The sequence below is a fragment of the Zootoca vivipara genome, chromosome 3 (genome assembly GCF_963506605.1).
Source record: "Zootoca vivipara chromosome 3, rZooViv1.1, whole genome shotgun sequence".
Classification (NCBI taxonomy): Eukaryota; Metazoa; Chordata; class Lepidosauria; order Squamata; family Lacertidae; genus Zootoca; species Zootoca vivipara.
Genome location: NC_083278.1, coordinates 81,163,236 through 81,182,525, shown reverse-complemented (window position 1 = coordinate 81,182,525; position 19,290 = coordinate 81,163,236). Strand labels below are relative to the sequence as shown.

General features: G+C 38.1%; 1 protein-coding gene across 7 annotated transcripts in view; it reads right to left on the bottom strand.

Moving 5' to 3' along the window:
* LTBP1 (latent transforming growth factor beta binding protein 1) overlaps nucleotides 1-19,290 on the bottom strand; it is a 199,293-nt gene that overhangs the window by 73,110 nt on the left and 106,893 nt on the right. For 3 of the 7 annotated variants that reach the window (XM_035108243.2, XM_035108244.2, XM_035108249.2), the window contains exons 10-12: nucleotides 18,040-18,162; nucleotides 13,796-13,963; nucleotides 10,913-11,143 (exon numbers count right to left, since the gene is read on the bottom strand). In XM_035108243.2, the coding sequence (XP_034964134.2) occupies nucleotides 10,913-11,143; nucleotides 13,796-13,963; nucleotides 18,040-18,162 (522 nt within the window). Of the gene's footprint in view, nucleotides 1-1,655; nucleotides 1,747-6,144; nucleotides 6,168-10,912; nucleotides 11,144-13,795; nucleotides 13,964-18,039; nucleotides 18,163-19,290 lie in introns of all 7 variants that reach the window. The other 4 variants (XM_035108247.2, XM_035108248.2, XM_035108252.2 and 1 more) reach the window with 3 other exon arrangements.

The following is a 19,290-nucleotide window of genomic DNA, read 5'->3' as shown; positions in this document are numbered from 1 at the left end:
TGGTTAACTCTTCCCGGACGTCCAACACACAGGTTGGAGTCGGATATAGACGGTTAGGGTCCAATGCCTAAGCCAATACCGCTCAACATCCGTAACCAATAAAGTTGTGGCCTTTTCGCCCATTTAAATCTATCTGATGTGTCTGTGTCTTTATTCTCACGGGGAGGGAGGGACATTGCCACACAACTATTGATGCTCTGTGAACTATTATACTTAATGTAACCCCTACAGAGTGACTAGGGTTTGATGGGGCACCAGTCATGTCAAAAGGAAACTCTGAGGGGGGGATCTTTCAGATTCCATCACCATTCTAACATATCCACTGATCATGTAGAGAAGAAAAGCCATTGCAAGCCTAAACCTCATCAGGAAATGATCTGACCCAAACAAGGAGAAATTACAATCTTTATGCCACATTGAAAACATAAAAACCAAACCTTTCGTATTGATGCTGAGGTACTACAGGTCCACTAATATTATTTTTTTCCAGCTCCCACAGGAAGCTAGTTGAGCAGAAGGATGTTAAGAACGGAAATCCTAATCTGTCCTGATTGTCCAACACAAATTTGAAATAATCCAGGGATTGTGGGAGTATGAGATGGAATCTTTACAACAGCAAAAGACAACAACCAACATGACCAAACCCTCAATGCTGTATTGGTGTTGGACTGAGAATACAGGATGGAACAGCTGAGATAGGTCAGCTGCTTCCAGGCTCATCCTTCCAGGTCCAGTAATGCAAGCCAAATCAGCATCCACAATCAAGACATATATCATTGCCGTGTTACTGTTAACTGACCTGACATTATACAGCAGCATTATCTGATCCAAAATACATATTGGGAGGGAAACTGAGGTTATTGTTGCTGGAAGAAGAACCAGAATGGGGACTAGGCTTTAAGATTCTGAATTTCCATCTCCCTGCCTGGCTTGTCTCATACCCCTAGTCATGGGTGTCCACTTGAAATTTCTGCAGTAGTACAGCAGAATTATGGCAGCACTGGCCTTAAATATGGTTAACAAACCACTGTTAGCTGTAACCAGACTTTGCAAACTACCTTTAACCAACAAGCCAACCTGGCAATTCTGTAAGTGAAGTGAAACTTGCAACCCTGTTTCTAAGCTTGGTTTAATAGCTAACCATGGATATAATCAATGCAGACTAAAGTGCCAGGAAAATTGGAAGCAGCCTTGTACTGAGTGAGACCATGGCCCATCCAGCTCAGTATTTAGGTAGGGGTCTTTTCTAGCTCTACCGGGACATGCCAGGGATTGAACCTGGAATGTTCTGCATGCAAATCATTGAGCTATAGCTGTACCTAAAAAAAGGCTACCGTAACTGCGTAAGGAACGGGAATTCACAAAGGAAGAATGGAATGAGGTGGAATGCATGAGTCCATTGCATGCTCCTGAGTGTTACATCTGCATTAGGTCTTATTTACTTCACCAAAGAGTCTTGTCTAGTGGACTTTAAAAGGATTATTCATGTAAAGGTAATAAAATTTTGCTAGATTAAGCCCTTCTTTTTAAAATGCAGAACATTAAATTAGAAATAAAATTCTAAAAATGAAAGGAATATAGACACCATAAGGAATTATTCCATGCCATCTTTGCAAGGATTCTCATCCATTAAAGGAGGAGTCAAAAAGAGCTACCTGGAAATTGTGGATGTAGGTTAATAGTTGAAATCCCAGGAGAAAGCTGAGGTTGACCAGGTTTGTCTCGGTCATCAAGTGAAACTAATTCCTAAAAGAATGGTTAAAAATTAAATGGGTGGTTATGTGGTTTTAATGTGAGTCTCCCCAATTTTGTAGGGTAATTTTGCTTTGAAAAAATGATGTTTCATAGCAAACTGTGTGTGTATCTGAAGAAGTGTGCATGCACACGAAAGCTCATACCAAAATATAAACTTAGTTGGTCTTTAAGGTGCTACTGAAGGAATTTTTGTGTGTGTTTATATATAGTTTAAAAATAAGAGCAAGCATTAACTCCTCGTAATTGGTTCATTTTCCATTCAGCAGCAGCTCTTGTAAACAATGTATTTTTTATCACAATTTATTAGGTAAAGATAAATCTTCTAAATATATTAATATACATATAGTACATAAAGTCAAACATACATCTATTTGTAGACTTGTGATTAAAAATAACTTATCCTTGCATATGCACATCTGATTTTAATATGCTTAGATGCAGGAATGCCTCTTATAACTAGGAGCTCAGAACAGGCACACATATACAAATAAAATATCAAACACACACACACACACACACACACACACACACACACACACACACACCCTAGACATTATTGGTGCATTACAGAACTAAGTTTGGTGCATTTAGGACCCATTGCAAACAATGGTACCTCAGCATGCCAAACCCTCCCCATGACTGAAATCCTCTATTCTGCTGGGTGGAATAATTATCTTTTAGAGAATTAGTCCACCCAGCAGACTAATGTGCAGGACCGATCCCTGTAATTGTAGAATTACAGATTAAGTACTGCTAAGCCAATTCAAGATTTGGGAACTATATCTGGTTCACAACTCAGTGAAAGCTCAAAGAGAATAACCATAGCTCACAAATCACAGGTAAAACTTATGCATAAATGAGTTACAATGGAGCTTTTATCCTTGATTTCTCCTCATGCAAAGGGGAAGAATGATCTACGGGGGGGGGGGGTAAGTGGGGAAAGGGTAGAACGTGGTCATAGAATTGACCCGAGGGTCATCTAGTCCAACCCCCTGCAATGCAGGAATCAGTTATGTGTCAAGTGTCTTTTGGGGATACGGCATGAAGCACTGAGGCTCATATAATACATGAAAAACAAACAATATGTAGACGCATTCTTGGGAATAGGAAATTGGCACTGTCTTTTACAGAGCCTAAGTCTTTGAGGCAAGGAAAGGTGCAATGTATTTATGTTAGTACTGGGGTGAAACGTACACCACAATTTTATAGCCATTCTCCGCATTGCAAACTGGGGAACTATTTTCTGTACAAGTGGCTGGGGACTTTGTTTTCTCCTAAAACATTGTGCAAACAAAAGTGTTGTATTTGCTTACAATGGCAAGGATCTCATGCCAGCTTCTAACTTGGCAGGACTTCCTAGAACACCCTTGTGACGTTGCTTAATCATAAGAGTGTTTCAGAAAAGTCTTGCTGATCTGGAAGCCGCCATGAGCTCCAAGCTGCTGCTAGTGAATGTGGTGTTTCTGTTTACATATTTTAATGGGGAAACTGAAAACTGCTTAGCGAAGAAGAGGAGGAGTTTGGATTTGATATCCCGCTTTATCACTACCCGAAGGAGTCTCAAAGCGGCTAACATTCTCCTTTCCCTTCCTCCCCCACAACAAACACTCTGTGAGGTGGGTGGGGCTGAGAGACTTCAGAGAAGTGTGACTAGACCAAGGTCACCCAGCAGCTGCATATGGAGGAGCGGGGAAGTGAACCAGGTTCCCCAGATTACGAGTCTACCACTCTTAACCACTACACCACACTGGCATAGGTTATTTATTAAACGATATATAAATATTGTTAAACAATAGTTTAAAAAACCAAGACCCTTAGGTCATCTCATACAGTAAAAGAAAGTGGCACATTCCCTCCTTCACTTTCCTCAGGAATAGAAAGAAGTTCACTGAACTTTGTTCCTACTTAGCAATGGACAAATTGTTAATTTTTGTTTCTCTCTCTTTCTCATTTTTCCAGTCCTCTGTTCTCCACAATATCACATCAGTTTGTGATTTTTTAAAAAGCCTTCGCGAAGATTCAACTATTTACTCCTAATATACACATTGTTTCTAAATCATACATTGGCTGCACTTGACCTAAACCTTCCCTCTGTTTCTGCTACACCTACTGTCTGGGAGATCAAGTTTCCCCCCATCTCAACTTTATCTCAGAATGCAACCAGTTTGATTGTCTTACAGATTTCCACAAGAACCGAGTCTGAACATGCAATGCATCTACATTGTCCAACTATGGGTTCTGTTGCTTAGGGCAGGCTTTACCTAACAAATCTCAGCGGAAGACATGCACAAAGACTTCTGCTTGCTCAACAGGACTTTCCCTCCTCTGCCCTTGAGCAGTCCCTGAAATTGGCTATGGAAGGGCCAGGAAAGCCCCCAGAACAGCACGTGTGAGGAGGAGAGGGGGAAGTGGTTTGTCTGGCAAGATGAAATGCTTGAGTTGACAGAATGATTAAAGAGTGTGACGTTCAATTCCTTCCACAGCATGATGCTAGGTGAGACAAGATTCTTCAGTTTTTAAGACTAAAACAGAGAAAGTAGATTGAAAATGAAGTATTTTAAAGAGAGAGAAATAATAGCTTTATTGTATAATTCTATTTACATAATATATATCATGATATATTGTTATACAGTGGCCTGGAATCAAATTAAATATTAAAACAATAACTATTTTCTATCTCAACTATTATTAAACTGCTAGTGACCTAATGTTCTTTTTAAAACAATGCAGAAACTGGGACTAATCTGTTAATGATTGTTTTATGAATATATTATGTAATATCTTAAATGTTGCTGAGCATTTTTTAAACAAATGTGTAGCTCAAGGGCACATATTTCTGGTTGCTGCATCTGAAATTGAAACTGGAAAATGCACAGAAAAGGTTACCAAAATGTTCAGAGGCTGAGGTAACATTCCTATGAGGAAAAGCTACAGTGCTCAGGTCTTTTTAGCTTATAAAGAAAACAACTAAGGAGGAGGAGGAAGGAAACTGTTTTATAATGAGTCAGGCCATTGACTATCTCTGTACAGGCTTCACTAACTGGCAGCAGTTGTGCAGAATCTCAAAAAGGAGCCAGCTGTACCAGGCAGTGGCACAGATTAAGTCTGAGGCCTTTGGCATGCGGGGGGAAAAGCCTGCTTGTTATAGAGCTATGGTTCTTTCCACAGCAATTTAAATGGTTTTTTAAAAGGATACAATAAATACACGGTGGTCTATCAGTGACTATTAGCCTTTACAGCTAAATGCACATTCCACGTAGCAAGGCAAAGTTGCTGTGAAGGGTGGGATATAGGGAAGAGCTGTTGCCTTCATGCCTTGCTTGTGGTCTTGTAAAAATCATGCAGCTGTGCTCTATTGCAGGGGTTCTGAACTGTGGTCCATGGACCACCAGTGGCCTGCGAGATTCATTCAGGTGGTCCACGGCATGTGTGCATTAGTCATACTGATTTTTAATTGTGTTTAATTGCTGCTTTTATATGCTTTTTAATGCTAAAACTGGAATCCTATGGAATGCAAATTGTAATGCAATAAGGGGAAAAAGCAATTAAAATATAATTAAAAAACCATAAAGCATTTAGCACAGTGCATTACAATTGATACAACAAGCAGAAAAGTAATTTTAAGTGGTATGTTAAGACCATCAGCAATTTTCAATTGGTCCATGGGGGGAAATGCCTGGAAACCACTGCTCTGTTAGAATACAACATTAGACTAGATGGACTCTTGCTCTGATCCAGCAGAGCTAGTCTTTATAAGTTGCTATGCTCCAACTAAGGAAATGCAAAACTGAATTGTTCCTACCTTCCACAACTGGTGTGTGAACTTTAGTATGCCCTATAATGATGAAGATGAAGTAGCACAGATAGGTAAATATTCTTGGGGGGGGGACCCTGCATAGTTACCAAGTATTATTTTATGTTAGATTTTGTGAACCTTAGTAATGATGTCAGATTATTTACAACATTTTATCACTAGCTGGCCAATGGAAGGATATGGAACTGCTCATTTTTTACATTTTGTTGATCTTTTGGTCAGTATAGCTTACTAATATTATACTTTAACATTGCAGTTATATGGAAGATTTTGTTGTTGTTGTTTTAACAACTGAATTTAGTTGTACAAATGCTAAAGAGCTGTGCTGAATGGGAACGGCGAACTGAGGCCACCAAAAAGTGATGACATGGTTGATTTTTTTTTCATTGATACCAATAATTTTTGTTTATGAAAAAAGATTGAATATCGGAGTATTCTCACCATATGGATATTAATCAGTGAGTTTCAATTACTATAGCCTCAAAAAGTAACTATTTTCTTCCCACAATTTCAGGTAATCTCAAGCTCATTTTCTTTTTACAAATAGGCAAAATTGAACGCTGTTTATGTGTTACCTGATCTGGGGCTGCAGTTCCCACTAAAACCAAACAGAAAGAAAAGAAAAGAAAAGAAAAGGAATTAACTACTGTAAAAAGGAAAAGTGTACTAAAAAAAGTCATTTTTCTATCTTCTAAGCCTATTTGTGTGCTCCCTTCCCTATAGCATTAAACTGGGGAACTATAAGATAAAAGTTTCTACTTTACTACACTAAAAATGCTCAGTCTTGTCTCAGAGCAAAAGTGTGGCCCATAAGTGGATTAAAACTCACTTTAAAACACATCATTAAAATGGGAATGAAATACCCCACCTTGTAAGAGTGTTGTGAAGATAAACAAGGATTTGGTGCACCAGAATGCCAAACATATGGGATTAATAACAAATCAGGTTTAAACCAACAAAACTCAGTAGAGTTATTTTGAAAAAGCAAGGAGGTTTATGCTGCTAAGAAACATAGCAATAACTGCAAAAATTGTGGGCACACTGTATGCAGGAACAATTGCTCCTTTATAACTTGCTAAACTTTGAATTTTGCATATTCAAGAAATAAAGAAGAAAATGATGAAGAGGGAAGATAGGATGAGATCCACTGCAAAAGTAATAATAATACCATCCCTTATGCTATATACCAAACCTTTTAACAAGTAAAAATACAATGAAGATTACTGAATTCACTTAAACAATGTGACCTTGAATCTGCTGGCAACTTATTGTTTATTGAGTAGATGCAAATGTACAGGCTTGTTCAAAATAACACTATCTTCTTCCTGTTCTATTTAATAGAGAATTAGGCAGAAATCCAGCATAACTTTCTTTTCAATTTTATTTCAATTTTGCTGACATCCTGGTAGATAAATATTTTAACATTTGAAATGAGCTTTGAAATAAGGTGTGCCTGGCATTATTATTATTTTCAAATAGAAACTCCTAGGCTGCAATCCCATGGTGGAAGGGAGTTAAATATGAACTGCCTGATCCTGTGCTCTGCTGAGGGCAGAGGAATGTGCTGCGTGTTTTTTGTCCATTTTCAGACTGCAAATTTCCCTCTCCTTTTATAAGCGTTTTCCATCTCACTCCTGAACATGTTTACATTTCTTTCTAGTTTGGGGGTGTATCAGGGGACCAGGATTGCTTTGGATTCAGCCACTTCCCTCTCTAATTTTGTGATGGATGTATCACCTAGTTTAGGTCTACAGCAAGCCAAGTATTTATAGCCTTGGGCATTTTTAGCGGGATCTTTTTTCTTTCAGGTTTTTTTTTGTAATGGAATCAGGAAAGCTCATTAGATGTCTGAAATGTTTCAAATGACTACTTGGTTCAGTGAAACATATCTTTCTATTTGCTCTGCCTTTCACATTTGTAGGGCCAACACAGCTTCACATACTCAATTTTAATTTTCTGATTGATGTTTGGGACTGAATCATTCAGTTTGGGGATCTTGAAATCATTGGAAGACTTTCTGGAGTTTAGTACAAATGTAGCCCAGTGTATCTTGATTACTTTTGTTGCTTAGACGTTAAGTCATGTCCGAATCTTCGCGACCCCATGGACCAGAGCATGCCAGGCACTCCTGTCTTCCACTGCTTCCTGCAATCTTGCTTACTAGAAACACTTACTTGTCTTCCCAGCAAAATGGGCAACTGGATTTATATCAGGTGTGTACAATATATTTTCGCATTTATTTATTTGTTTGTTTGTTTGTTGCATTTCTAGCCTATCGTTCCACCTGTAGGAGCCCGTTTCACTAGCTAACAAGATGAAATTTGTTTTTTGATGTGAAAAGGGGGTCATAAAATTTAGCTTGTAGCAGGGCCAACACGGGGCATGTCATGCTACACATGACCTATTGGGCTATGGGATGTTCTACTGTCTCTTAATACAACTAAATTGGCCTTGGGAGGATTTCTAATAGCAACCAAGAATTTGGACCAGTCACCAATCTAAGTTTCCACAATGAAAGCTGAATTTACTCTACGGCTGAATTTTTAAAACCAATCATATGTGTTTAATATGAATAATCAATTAAAGCTACATGTGAATAAAATAGCATTACTTAAGTAAGAAGGATTCAGAGGAAGTATTTGCTCCTATGTAAAAGAGAAAGGGATTTCCTTGTTTATGTCTCTCATCCTCATTACTCGTTAATCCAGGGCAGGCAGAAAGTACATCTGGGTCTACTTCTAGACTTCTGAATGATTTACAGAAAGCCAGCAAGAGTTTTTGATTCTTCACTGTTTAACAATAGCAACACCTTAAATATTTCCCCCCACCCCCACTAAACTAGGTTGCAGAAATTAAGAAAGCTAAGGGGGGGAGGGAAACCAGAAGTGGATTTCTATATGAAATAACTGTGCTCAGGTCTGGGATTGAAAATAAATTTTCTGGGTTGAGCATTTGCTCACAGGCACCCTGGTTCCTTCGTTCTAAGTATATATCCTGGCTTCAGCTAGAAGACATCAGGGCTCTAGTAAAAAACAAAATAAAGACCCCCAAAGCCTGAAGTCTGCAAAGCCTTGCTTTAATTGTAACTGATTAATTGATTAATCATTGCAATAATAATTTACAAAGCTGATAAACATTATAAAACCTACTCTGCTCTCTCTCAGCCAAGAACCAAAACTTAACAGTATTTAACATTTCCAAAGCTTCTAAACCATATACTGTATTTATTTATTTTTAACCTGACATACACCCTCATCAACATCCCTCAGCTTTTAACAAGTCTGAGAAAAGAAAAGAATCTAAAGAGGAAACAGTCAAAAGCGGTCAGCATTGATTTGTGGCTAGCTGTGGTATACATCTCAAGCAGAACTGTAAATAGTTCTGGTTTGTAGATTACCCTTACAGATGGATATTCTTAACTTGTCTTTAAAAGTACTTTGACAGAACGGACAAGGAGCATCTGCAATAGACCTTCGCCCAAGCTGCTCTCCAGTGCCCAAGTCATACAACCCAAAACAACCCTTAGTCATAGGTTAACTTCAATGGGCAAATAGTGAATGAATAGCCAAAGTGTTCATCTTCTTACGGTATTGCTCTACCATGGGGATAGCCAATGTGGTGCACTGCAGAAGTGTTGGACTGCAACTCCTATAATCCCTAACTATTGGCTATACTGGCAAGGGCTGACAGGAGTTGGAATCCAACAACATATGGAAGGCAACACACTGGCCCTCCCTATTTTATCATGCTACTAGACTGATCTTCAGCTCATCATGAACTATTCATTTCCTATACATTAGGCTAAACACCCTTTTGACTGCATGACAATTGCTTGGTAGTGAAGCTCAGTGAAACAGTTGACATGTGACCTAGCTTCCTCTTGTTAAACACTAGGCTAAGCCTCTTCCTGTTTCTAAGTTTGCTCCTTACTCCAGTGATTGAAAAGGATAACCCTTAAAAAACAAAGTATCGAACAAGACATTCAATCATTATTTGCCCCGTATTTACATTTGAATATATGTTACTCTTTTTAAAACGTATCTTTACAGAAAATTTCCGATTAAAAAAATAAATGCAGCCACTTTCAATTTAACGTGGGATCTGAACATAAGTAGTTCAAAATAAAGCATTTATTTAAACTGTAAACCAGGTAAAATACAAAGTTATTCATTGGAGACCCACATTATTTCAACAAGGCTGATCTACACATAACTATGCAGCCATCAATGAAGTTTCCCAAACTCCTTAGCTATGGATTTGTATCTGTTTGAGATGCTTTGTTAAACTGTCAGTGCACTATCATCAAAAGAGCAAAAAGGATACTGCAGAGCTTAACATGAAAATAACAATTCAAACAATAGAACTCTCATCTCTGAAAGACAACTGAGCTTTAAAATGCACCATCCTAAGTCAGAAAGATGTCTCAGCCATTCAAAATGAAACTTGCCATGTTCAGGAATGTTATTCGAATTCAAAACAATATATTATGGAATGATAAGGATGGTTAGAAGTTTTGTAGGAAGTTTTGATGCGCCACGTTATGAAACTGACTGTCTATATTACACATTTTGAAAACCCACCTGCAGACCCTCCCCATTTACTGTTCTTTCCACACTCAAGCACATATTGGCTACTCCAGAGGAAAACAGTTTGGAATCACCATAATCATAACACTCCACACAGCCATCTATATATACCTGCCTATGTTCTGTTCACCAATAGCGTGTTGGCAATGCATTTACTTTTGCACATGCGGCAAGCCTTCTGCTTTTCTTTGCTGTTGCACTGATGTTAAGCATGTTAAAAACAGGACATTTTAAAGCAGCTGGTTTTAGAGGCATTTGCGAAAATCATGCAAAGACTGAGACATTAAAACTGTGAACCCAACATTTAGAAATGCTTTGTGTAAGAAATGAGATGGTAAGAGTTTTATTTGGTTTTTTTGAAAATGAAAAGATTCCCAGTACTTAAAAGTAATACAACATGATTCTGTTGCATTGTGGGCCATGAACATGGGGTCAAACTAATATTCACTCCCAAGAAATCATCTGAATGCAAGAAGAGATGCACAGAATCATGTGGCTTGCAGGGAGCTAGTCATCTGATGCAGTAACTTGGCCTTAGGGCAGGATTCTTTACAGGTCAAACAAATTCTACACTCTAAACTTGAAAACCACTTGCTATAAGAAATAACGCAATGAGATACTTGTTGAGTTGCCCTCAAAAACACATTGTGTTTTATACAAGCACTTCACATAGCATGAACGTACACACGAAATGAAAAAACATGCACATATTTAGAAATACACTAAGCTACATCATGAGATCCTTTTCCACTCTCACCTTCTCGCACAGCCACCTCGGGCTCACTTTTCTGTGAGATGGTCAGTGCCTCCACCGGCTCTTCCTTTGCTGGGAGAGGTGGAGAAGTACCTTTAGCAACATGATGAGTAATCTGGGTCTTGCCAATGACAGGTGGCTGAACTCTAACTGCAGGGTGATGATAAAGCTTGTTTCTGTGAGAGCCAGAAACCGTATAGCCCATTCCACCAGGGCAGATTTCCTTAAAAGCAGCTAGATTTGGGATGGGAAAACATTCCTTTTAACAGTCTAAAAGTGCAATACTTTTGACACACTGGAAAATATAATGTAGAAAATCTCTAACATCAAGAACATTTCTAGAAATATTATCTATTCTATATTTAACCAAAATCACAGAATACATGAGAATATTATTGCATAAGTTACATGCGGGGCTTAATTTGTTGCCCCTAGAAAAATATTAACTCATTTCACTCAGATGTTTAAATATGTCATGATAGCAACAGAATCTAAAGGACTCTAAATTTGCAATATGTAAATGAAACCATGGGCCTTTCGGGACTTAATGCTAAACCATGGTTCAGTGTTATCTGAACAAGCCTCAGGCTTTTACTCTTTTCCCCTCTGTCATGTTTGTAAAGAAGGTATCATTTTCATTTCCAACTTAAACAGAGTTCATCATTAGGGGAAATTCAGTGGGAAAGCTTGTTGGTTTAATATGTGGCAAATTCAAACCATGGTTTATAAACCTGGCCTGTTCATTATACATAGTTTAAACTATCCACAGTTTCCAGAGCTTGGATGTAACAGGGAACTCTGGTTAGCTGATGAGCTTTTCCTTGTAACCTCAACAGAGGAGGGAGAGTGGAATATTCAAGCCCAAAGTTCATGCACAGAATGTGAAATCATAGTTTAGCATAGTGTCAAACTGGCCCTAGTATAGTAGAAGATTATTTTTTTATCTGCATTTTGCTGTTCTTAATTTAGTGCAAAAGCCTAGCATTAATTACTTCTTTGACATTACTAAAGAAGTACTTTATTCTATAGTAGTATCATATAAAGTAGCACCACACCTTGTCCACAAATTCTGCTTTTCCTCAATAAATCATATACAAGAAATATTGTAGGGTTTAATGAAATCTTATGAATTCCCCTACCTTTTATAAGACTTTTAGGGCCAAAGTACACCCCATTTAAAAAACAAAAACAAAAAGCAGCCACTGGAGATTGCAATCTGCATCAGGGTGCAGGTGATTAACCCCTTTTCTAATAGCCATTTTCCTTCTCAAAATTGCCCTCTTAAGCTGCCTTTCTCCTCAAAATTGGGAAAGGTAGGATGATAACGATATTTTTTTGCTTGAGAACAAAATCTGGACCTTATTTTGAGAATAAGGAAGCCAGCAGGTAAGGGTTAGACACACCCACCACCACATTCTGCTTTTCACTGTAGCCTCCAGCAGCAGCTCCCCTTTCCTCTGGAATGCCTTTAGAAATATCAGTGTTACCCAGTGACAAATGAGTCTGCTGATTCAACCACCAAACCAGAAGGAGGAAAGTAATTCATTGATCTTTGGTCTATTTAAATGTATGCAAATTTACCATTGCTAAGCTAGAAGCCAAACACAAAAAATGGATGGCAGTAGAACTGATTGGACATGTTTTAGAGCAACCAGGAGGCAACTCAAATAATAATAATAATAATAATAATAATAATAATAATAATATATTATTTATACCCCGCCCATCTGGCTGGGTTTCCCCAGCCACTATGGGCGGCTTCCAACCGAATATTAAAAACATGTCCGTTCCCCTCACGTATTTAGCTTCACACACCCAACCAACTACTTTAACCTTTGCTAGCAGATTTGCTGGTGTTCCTATTACTTCCTGTGTCTATCTCTATGCAGTGTTCTACCATCTTTCCGGCAGGCAGTTCTGGATGTCTGCCCACAACACAGGCCCAGATTGGATTGGGGAAATTTGGTATTTGTGAATGTGAACTGAACTCTTAATTTTAATATTTTTAATAGTACTGATTCTATCTATAGCATCCTAGCTTTCATTCTTTGTCCAAGCCTCCATCAAGACTTTGACATAAAAAATTACGGCAAGGGATCCAACCTCGTGCCTAGTTCCAAGGACATGGACCAAACCCACAACTCTTTGGCAAAGTGTTTCAGTCTCTTGATCACTAAGGCTTGGAAATTTTGAAAGGCTTTCTTTCAAGTGTTAACTCAAGATAAATCTGGTTATAGTTTTCAGTCTTAAGACTGTCCAGTTGGATACCCTTCTTAGCTCATTCATAACCATCATGTGATGTGAATTATGCAATGAGAAACATCACTCAATGAATGATGAATTTACCTTAATTAGAAAGCGGGCGCAGCAGAGGAAAATCTTCTCTATGTTTGTTTAAGGAATGTTACTACAGGTGAAACTTGGAAAATTAGAATATCGTCAAAAAGTGCATTTATTTCAGTAATGCAACTTAAAAGGTGAAACCAATATATGAGATAGATGCATGACATGTAAAGCAAGATATGTCAAGCCTTTATTTGTTGTAATTGTAATTATTTGTCGTTAGGCGGGTCAATTATAAATGGAATGTAATTAATGAAATGTAATAGCGATGTTTATTTTTGTATTATTGTAACTATTTGTTTTATTATTGTGGAATTTCCAAAAGAAAGCATTTGTATAAATTAAAAGAAAAATACAAAATAATAAGTTGCATTACTGAAATAAATGCACTTTTTGACGATATTCTAATTTTCCAAGTTTCACCTGTAGTAAGAACCCATATGACTCACATAACACTGTATTGTAGGACACTATGCTAAGTTACACTATGTGCAGTGTACAGTGTGTCAGTGCAAGTATATTCTTTTTCTGGGAACCTCTTACCTGTTCCTGGAAGGGGACATTTCTCACAGTGGGGGCCCCAGGCCTTGCCAACACTGCAACAGCAGAGCTGCTTGCTGAGCTGAACAGAGAGAGGGTGCATACACTGCTTTCCTGCACTGACAAACCGGTAGCAGGGCCCTTTCTCTTCAGTGACCATGGAATTATCAGCTGCAGCAAAAAGGGAAGGAGGACGCCAGAGTTTACATGAGAAACAAAACAGAGAAACACCATAGGAGTTCCACCACCAGATTAAAGATGGAAAAGAGACAAGGATGCCAATGTCTCCAATCCAAAATATTTCTGTTGTTTTTTTATTTCAAATAATGAATCATGTCTGAATGCAACACAAAAGTAAATAAGCCCATATGGTTTGGAATAAAAGCCAGTGTCCAAATTAGATGCTGCCATGCTCCAACAACACATAATTAGAATGAAGCCTTCCTTCCCATGCAGAAGCACTGAAGCAGAAGCTTAAAGCAGGTGAACAGCAAAAATACAGAACATTGACAGATCACACACTCACACAGCCACTTTGAATTGATAGGCAAGGTCATTTGAAGTCAATGAGACAATTATATTTTTGAAGTCAGTAATGGCAGTTTACAATGAAGAAAGTTCCAGAAACATATCACGCTAACATTATCAACCTTCCCTTGTCCACTGTTCCTTCTCTTTCATGTAATGAAACACTCTACTGAAAATTAGAAATCCTTCAGTCAACAGAATCAGTAGTATTTTTTATCACAGCTCACATCAAGATTTAGGATGGCGATAACATGAGATCAGACCATATCCGCTGCTGTTGCTAAGATTTTATTTTTTTTAAGCTGTCTTGGCAACTCAAGAAATTTTGATTATGGCAAAAGGAAGACAAATAAATTCAAGGATGCGTGTGCTAAAAGGAATGCCAAATGGCATGTGATAATGGTCTATGTGAAATCTGCATAACTTCTAATTCTCAAGCTCAACTTAGATCTGAAAAATGGATGGTGGTGCAAGCAGGACCTTGATGAATCCTCTCCCTGTCTCTAGTCTGTCTAGGACTGCAAAAACAAGAGAGTTGCCAAGAGCCTGGCAAGGTGCAATACGTAGCTGGTAGACTGCATTCAGCTTGGAAGGTCACAAGTTGTGCTGAATGTTTTCACTTGAAAAAGAAAATGCTATTCTAACCCAGATTCCAAGCCCTCACAAAGCTTGAGAATGTTTTTTTAATGGTAAGGATTTTTTTTTAGTTACAAAACAACCAGTCAAAATTTCGATTATCAGTCCAAAGTCTACTGAGAGCTATAAGCGTCAACCTATATATGTCCAATTGAAATGAATGGAGGTTGCACAGCAGCAGTGATTGGTGGATTTCATCCATGCACTATCTGTTGCATAGTAATTATTCAGGATGTTAAAGAAACAATTGTTGGCAAGTCTCCTCTTCCACCTAAAAAGGAATCAAACTGAAGCAATAGTTTTGCTTTTCTTACATCCAGTTCTGCTGAAACATAAAACAATTACAGTATAATAACATTTAATTATTATTGCTGTTACTGTAATTAATCATTATTATTTTGCAGCAAAAAAGAACCTTGAAATTGGATGGGCTCTCCACACCTACTTGCCATACAAACACAAAAATAGGAAGTCACAGTTTCAGCCTGAAACAATTTGGAAAAGGAGTAGCCCACCCTGCCTTATGAATCATTTCAGATAATCTGAATCTTTTAGGTGCTACTGCTGGGACAATTTAAATGAACTGAAGAAGAACAAAAGTAAGAAGGATGTGTGTGTGTGTAAGGAATCTGGGATAAGTGGAAGATGGTACGACAATATTTTGGGCTGTAAAAATCATTTGAACTGTTTTTCTGGGCTTGGGTCTGCCTATATGATGCCATATTGTGTGGTTTGAGGATTCTGGTATATGGGGTTATCAGGATTTGAAACTTGGGTCATCTCTGGCTTATAATTGAGACTGAAACAAGACTTACATTGTTCTAATAATAAACAATGGGTGAATATGGAAGGTGAGGGATGGAGTAAAGTTACATAATCAAATAGGTCAATTAATACACCCCTTTGATGTTTCTAAGGCTGCAATCCAAAACTCACTTACCTGCGAGTTAACCACAACAGGACTTACTTCTAAGTAGACATTTATTCAATTTATAAGATTTCCTACCCAGCCTTCACCATAAGCTCCCAGGGCAGTAAAATATACAGTTATAAAAACAAATAAAACCAATACAATTATAAAACACATAAAACCATTTGAAATGGAACAGAATAGTATTTAATATTACACTGTACATCTTTTAAACAGTTCAAATAAATCGGCAAAATAAGGAAGAAGAAAAAACCCTCCATATATTTACTCTTAACCATGTAATAAGATGGGAGACAATATAGAACCAGGTTAATCCAGAAATCAACCTGTCCCCCAATTTTTAGTATGGTATCATACAATGAAAAACTTTGTTCTATTGATGTTGGAAGTCAGATGGCAGCGGCCTTCCATGACTGGCAAAATGAAATTTCATTTCAAAAATATCATAGGAACCCCCCCCCCCCAAGCATATTAAATTGTCTTTACTAGTTACTGTTACTTTATAGTTACATAACTATTACATTTTGAGGTTGGTCTCTATGTCTTGTAATTTTTATTCTTTGAAAATAAATTATTGTTTATTATCTTTCCTCTTCCTCTGTGCTCTTTCTTATTTCCAACAGTCAGATCATACAAATACTTGGAACTTGCTACTTAGTTGGTTACTTGTTACTTATTAGTAAACTGATTCTCATGGGACTAACAACATGTCATATTTCATATTCCCATATCTACCTTCCCAGAGTCAAGTAAGTTCCAATTGACACACTGCTATTTCGCTCCACATGAAAATTCCCAACCATTTCTAGGTGTGTGATTGTGAAAAGTATGCTGGATGATCAAAGACACGGCCAGCAAGAACTCTCATTTGCATGGAGCACCAAGTAGGCCCACTTTGGCTACACTTCCAACCATATGTGAAGAATGAGTTCAGCATTAGTATACAGCAGGGATGTTAAATAGGTCGACCGTGATCGACCCCCAGTTGTTAGAAGATGATCACGGGCTCCTTTTTGTCCGGGGGGGGGGGAGCAATTGGCCCCTCCCCCTCCTCTCCATCCACACACGATTTCTAGAACTGATGACGATGTCGGGACGACTTAGTCTTCAACTTGGCCCCCTAAAGAAAGCTCAACAACTTAGACCTGCACCCCTAAAAAAAGGTTGAATTTAAACTTGCTTCCCTAAAAAAAAGCTCAACAACCTCCCCCCTCCCAATGGGTACATCACTGCCACTTTTTTATTCTGCGAGTAGATCACAGTCTCTTTGGAGTTGGACGTCCCTGGTATACAGGATTTGGACTATTAAAGGCACTGATAAGGATGAAAAGGGAACAATTCTTGGGCAATCCTGCATATCCTTAAAGACGGATATCTGCAATTGTATTGGAGCTCCTGTGGACAGCGTGGCTGTGATGCTCCATGTTATTGATTTTAAATTTCCACACAGCTTAGAAAGTGATGACCCTTTTTTGCATTTAGAGATTTCTATAAACCTGTGCCAACTTACCAGTGGTGTTTTGCTTCAGAGTAAACATGATAAGATTGTGCTATCAATGGCAGCACTACCCATGTTCAATGCAGAAAATTTTAAATTATTAGCCAGCATGAAGAACATAATGAATGGGCCACCACCAACACACCACACCTATGTGAATAGCAGTGTCATGAAAGATTTTGTGTGTGAGATACAAAAATATGGGAATGAGGAATATAAGGTTTGGAAATATATGAGCTATCAGAACACAGCTCAATAGATGAAAGGGGGATGGGAACTTTCCCCCTTTAATCAGACCCCATTGGGTTTACTTGTTCAACTAAAAGGAAAAGATACAATTTATTTAGCTCAACCAATGACAACCTAAAAAATCATCATATGATCTCTGCAAATGCTGTGTTAGTGTATCCATTCATTTCTGTCACTTTTTTGGAAGATAAATTATCTGGATAATTCGCCACACAATTTTGTTTTAAAATGACAGTTTCTTATTAGATCATAAAGAAACTCTCCAATGGTGAATTAAAAGTTTTCAAAATTAGAAGCGCCGTAAGAAAATGTTGGCCAGCAGTGATTAACTTGCATCCATTACAAGATACAGGGGGAAAAGAAAAGCCACATGATTGATAGGTACGGATTGGTTCTGTTACTTACGGATGCATCTGGAAAGCGTAGGGTCTGGCACGAATCCAATTTTGCAGGCACACCTATAGCTGCCCATGGTATTCAAACACTCACCATTTGGGCACACCCCTTGGAGCTGGCATTCATTAATGTCTGAAATGGAACACAACTAGCATGAGTTAAATGATTAATCCACATAAACAACCCAATATAAGCATGTGACTGTATTATATCCTAGATATGCATTGATTTCCAGAGCTTGTTTCTGTATTTCTTTCCTTTTTTGTGCTATTAAAACACAGACACATAGAATCGTAGAAGGGATCCCCAAGGGCCATCTAGTTCAATCCTCTTCAATGTAGGAATCACAGCTAGATATGTAGGAAACCAATCCGAAAATGGGTGCAATATTGCCATGCAAAAGGATTGATAAATAATGTGGACCCAAGTATTATTAGTGATCTCTTCCAGTACAGTAGATGAGGAACATCAGACTTTGGAGGGGTATTGCAGACATATATTGCAGATATGTAACTGAATGATATGTGGCTTGCCTAAGACCAGATGGTAGTGAAATTTCAACTGTCAATTTTGCAGTTAACAGTTCAGTGTCTTTCCCAACGTTTCACCAGCTTTTGACACGTCCATTTTATTTATTTATTTTTGCTGTTGATATTTCCTACGTCCACACACAATAGACTTTGCAACATGAGATGTTTTTAACAGTCTACTTAAGCTGCTAATTTTCAAAGCTGGATAACCCATTTTCTTCTTCTGGTGTGCATTACATTTACAAATATAAATTTACCCAGAGTCTGATAGTTAGTTCCAAAGCATGAGGTTGAGGGATGGTAGAATAAGATACATCAAAGACTTGGCAATGCAATTCTTTTAATGGTCTGGAAAGAAACAGATTCAAAAGTGCTTTCAAGGACAGCAATTTCCCCAGTCGTAGGAAGGAATACAACATATATTTCTAGCCCTGCATTTGGATCATTAAACAGTGGGTGGTCTCTAATAAAATACACCCACACATTGGGAAAAATCCTAAACATAGCGGGATATTGTTCTTTGAAGCAGCAACTTAGGCATGCCTGTGTCACACATTAGAAAGGGAGGCAGATCTGCAATTCACCCAGTGTGGGCATGGTTATTCACTTGGAATGCACACTCCCCAACCACAGGAGCAGGTTTCTTTCTTTCTTTCTTTCTTTCTTTCTTTCTTTCTTTCTTTCTTTCTTTCTTTCTTTCTTTCTTTGCTTGCAGGTAACATCAGAATCG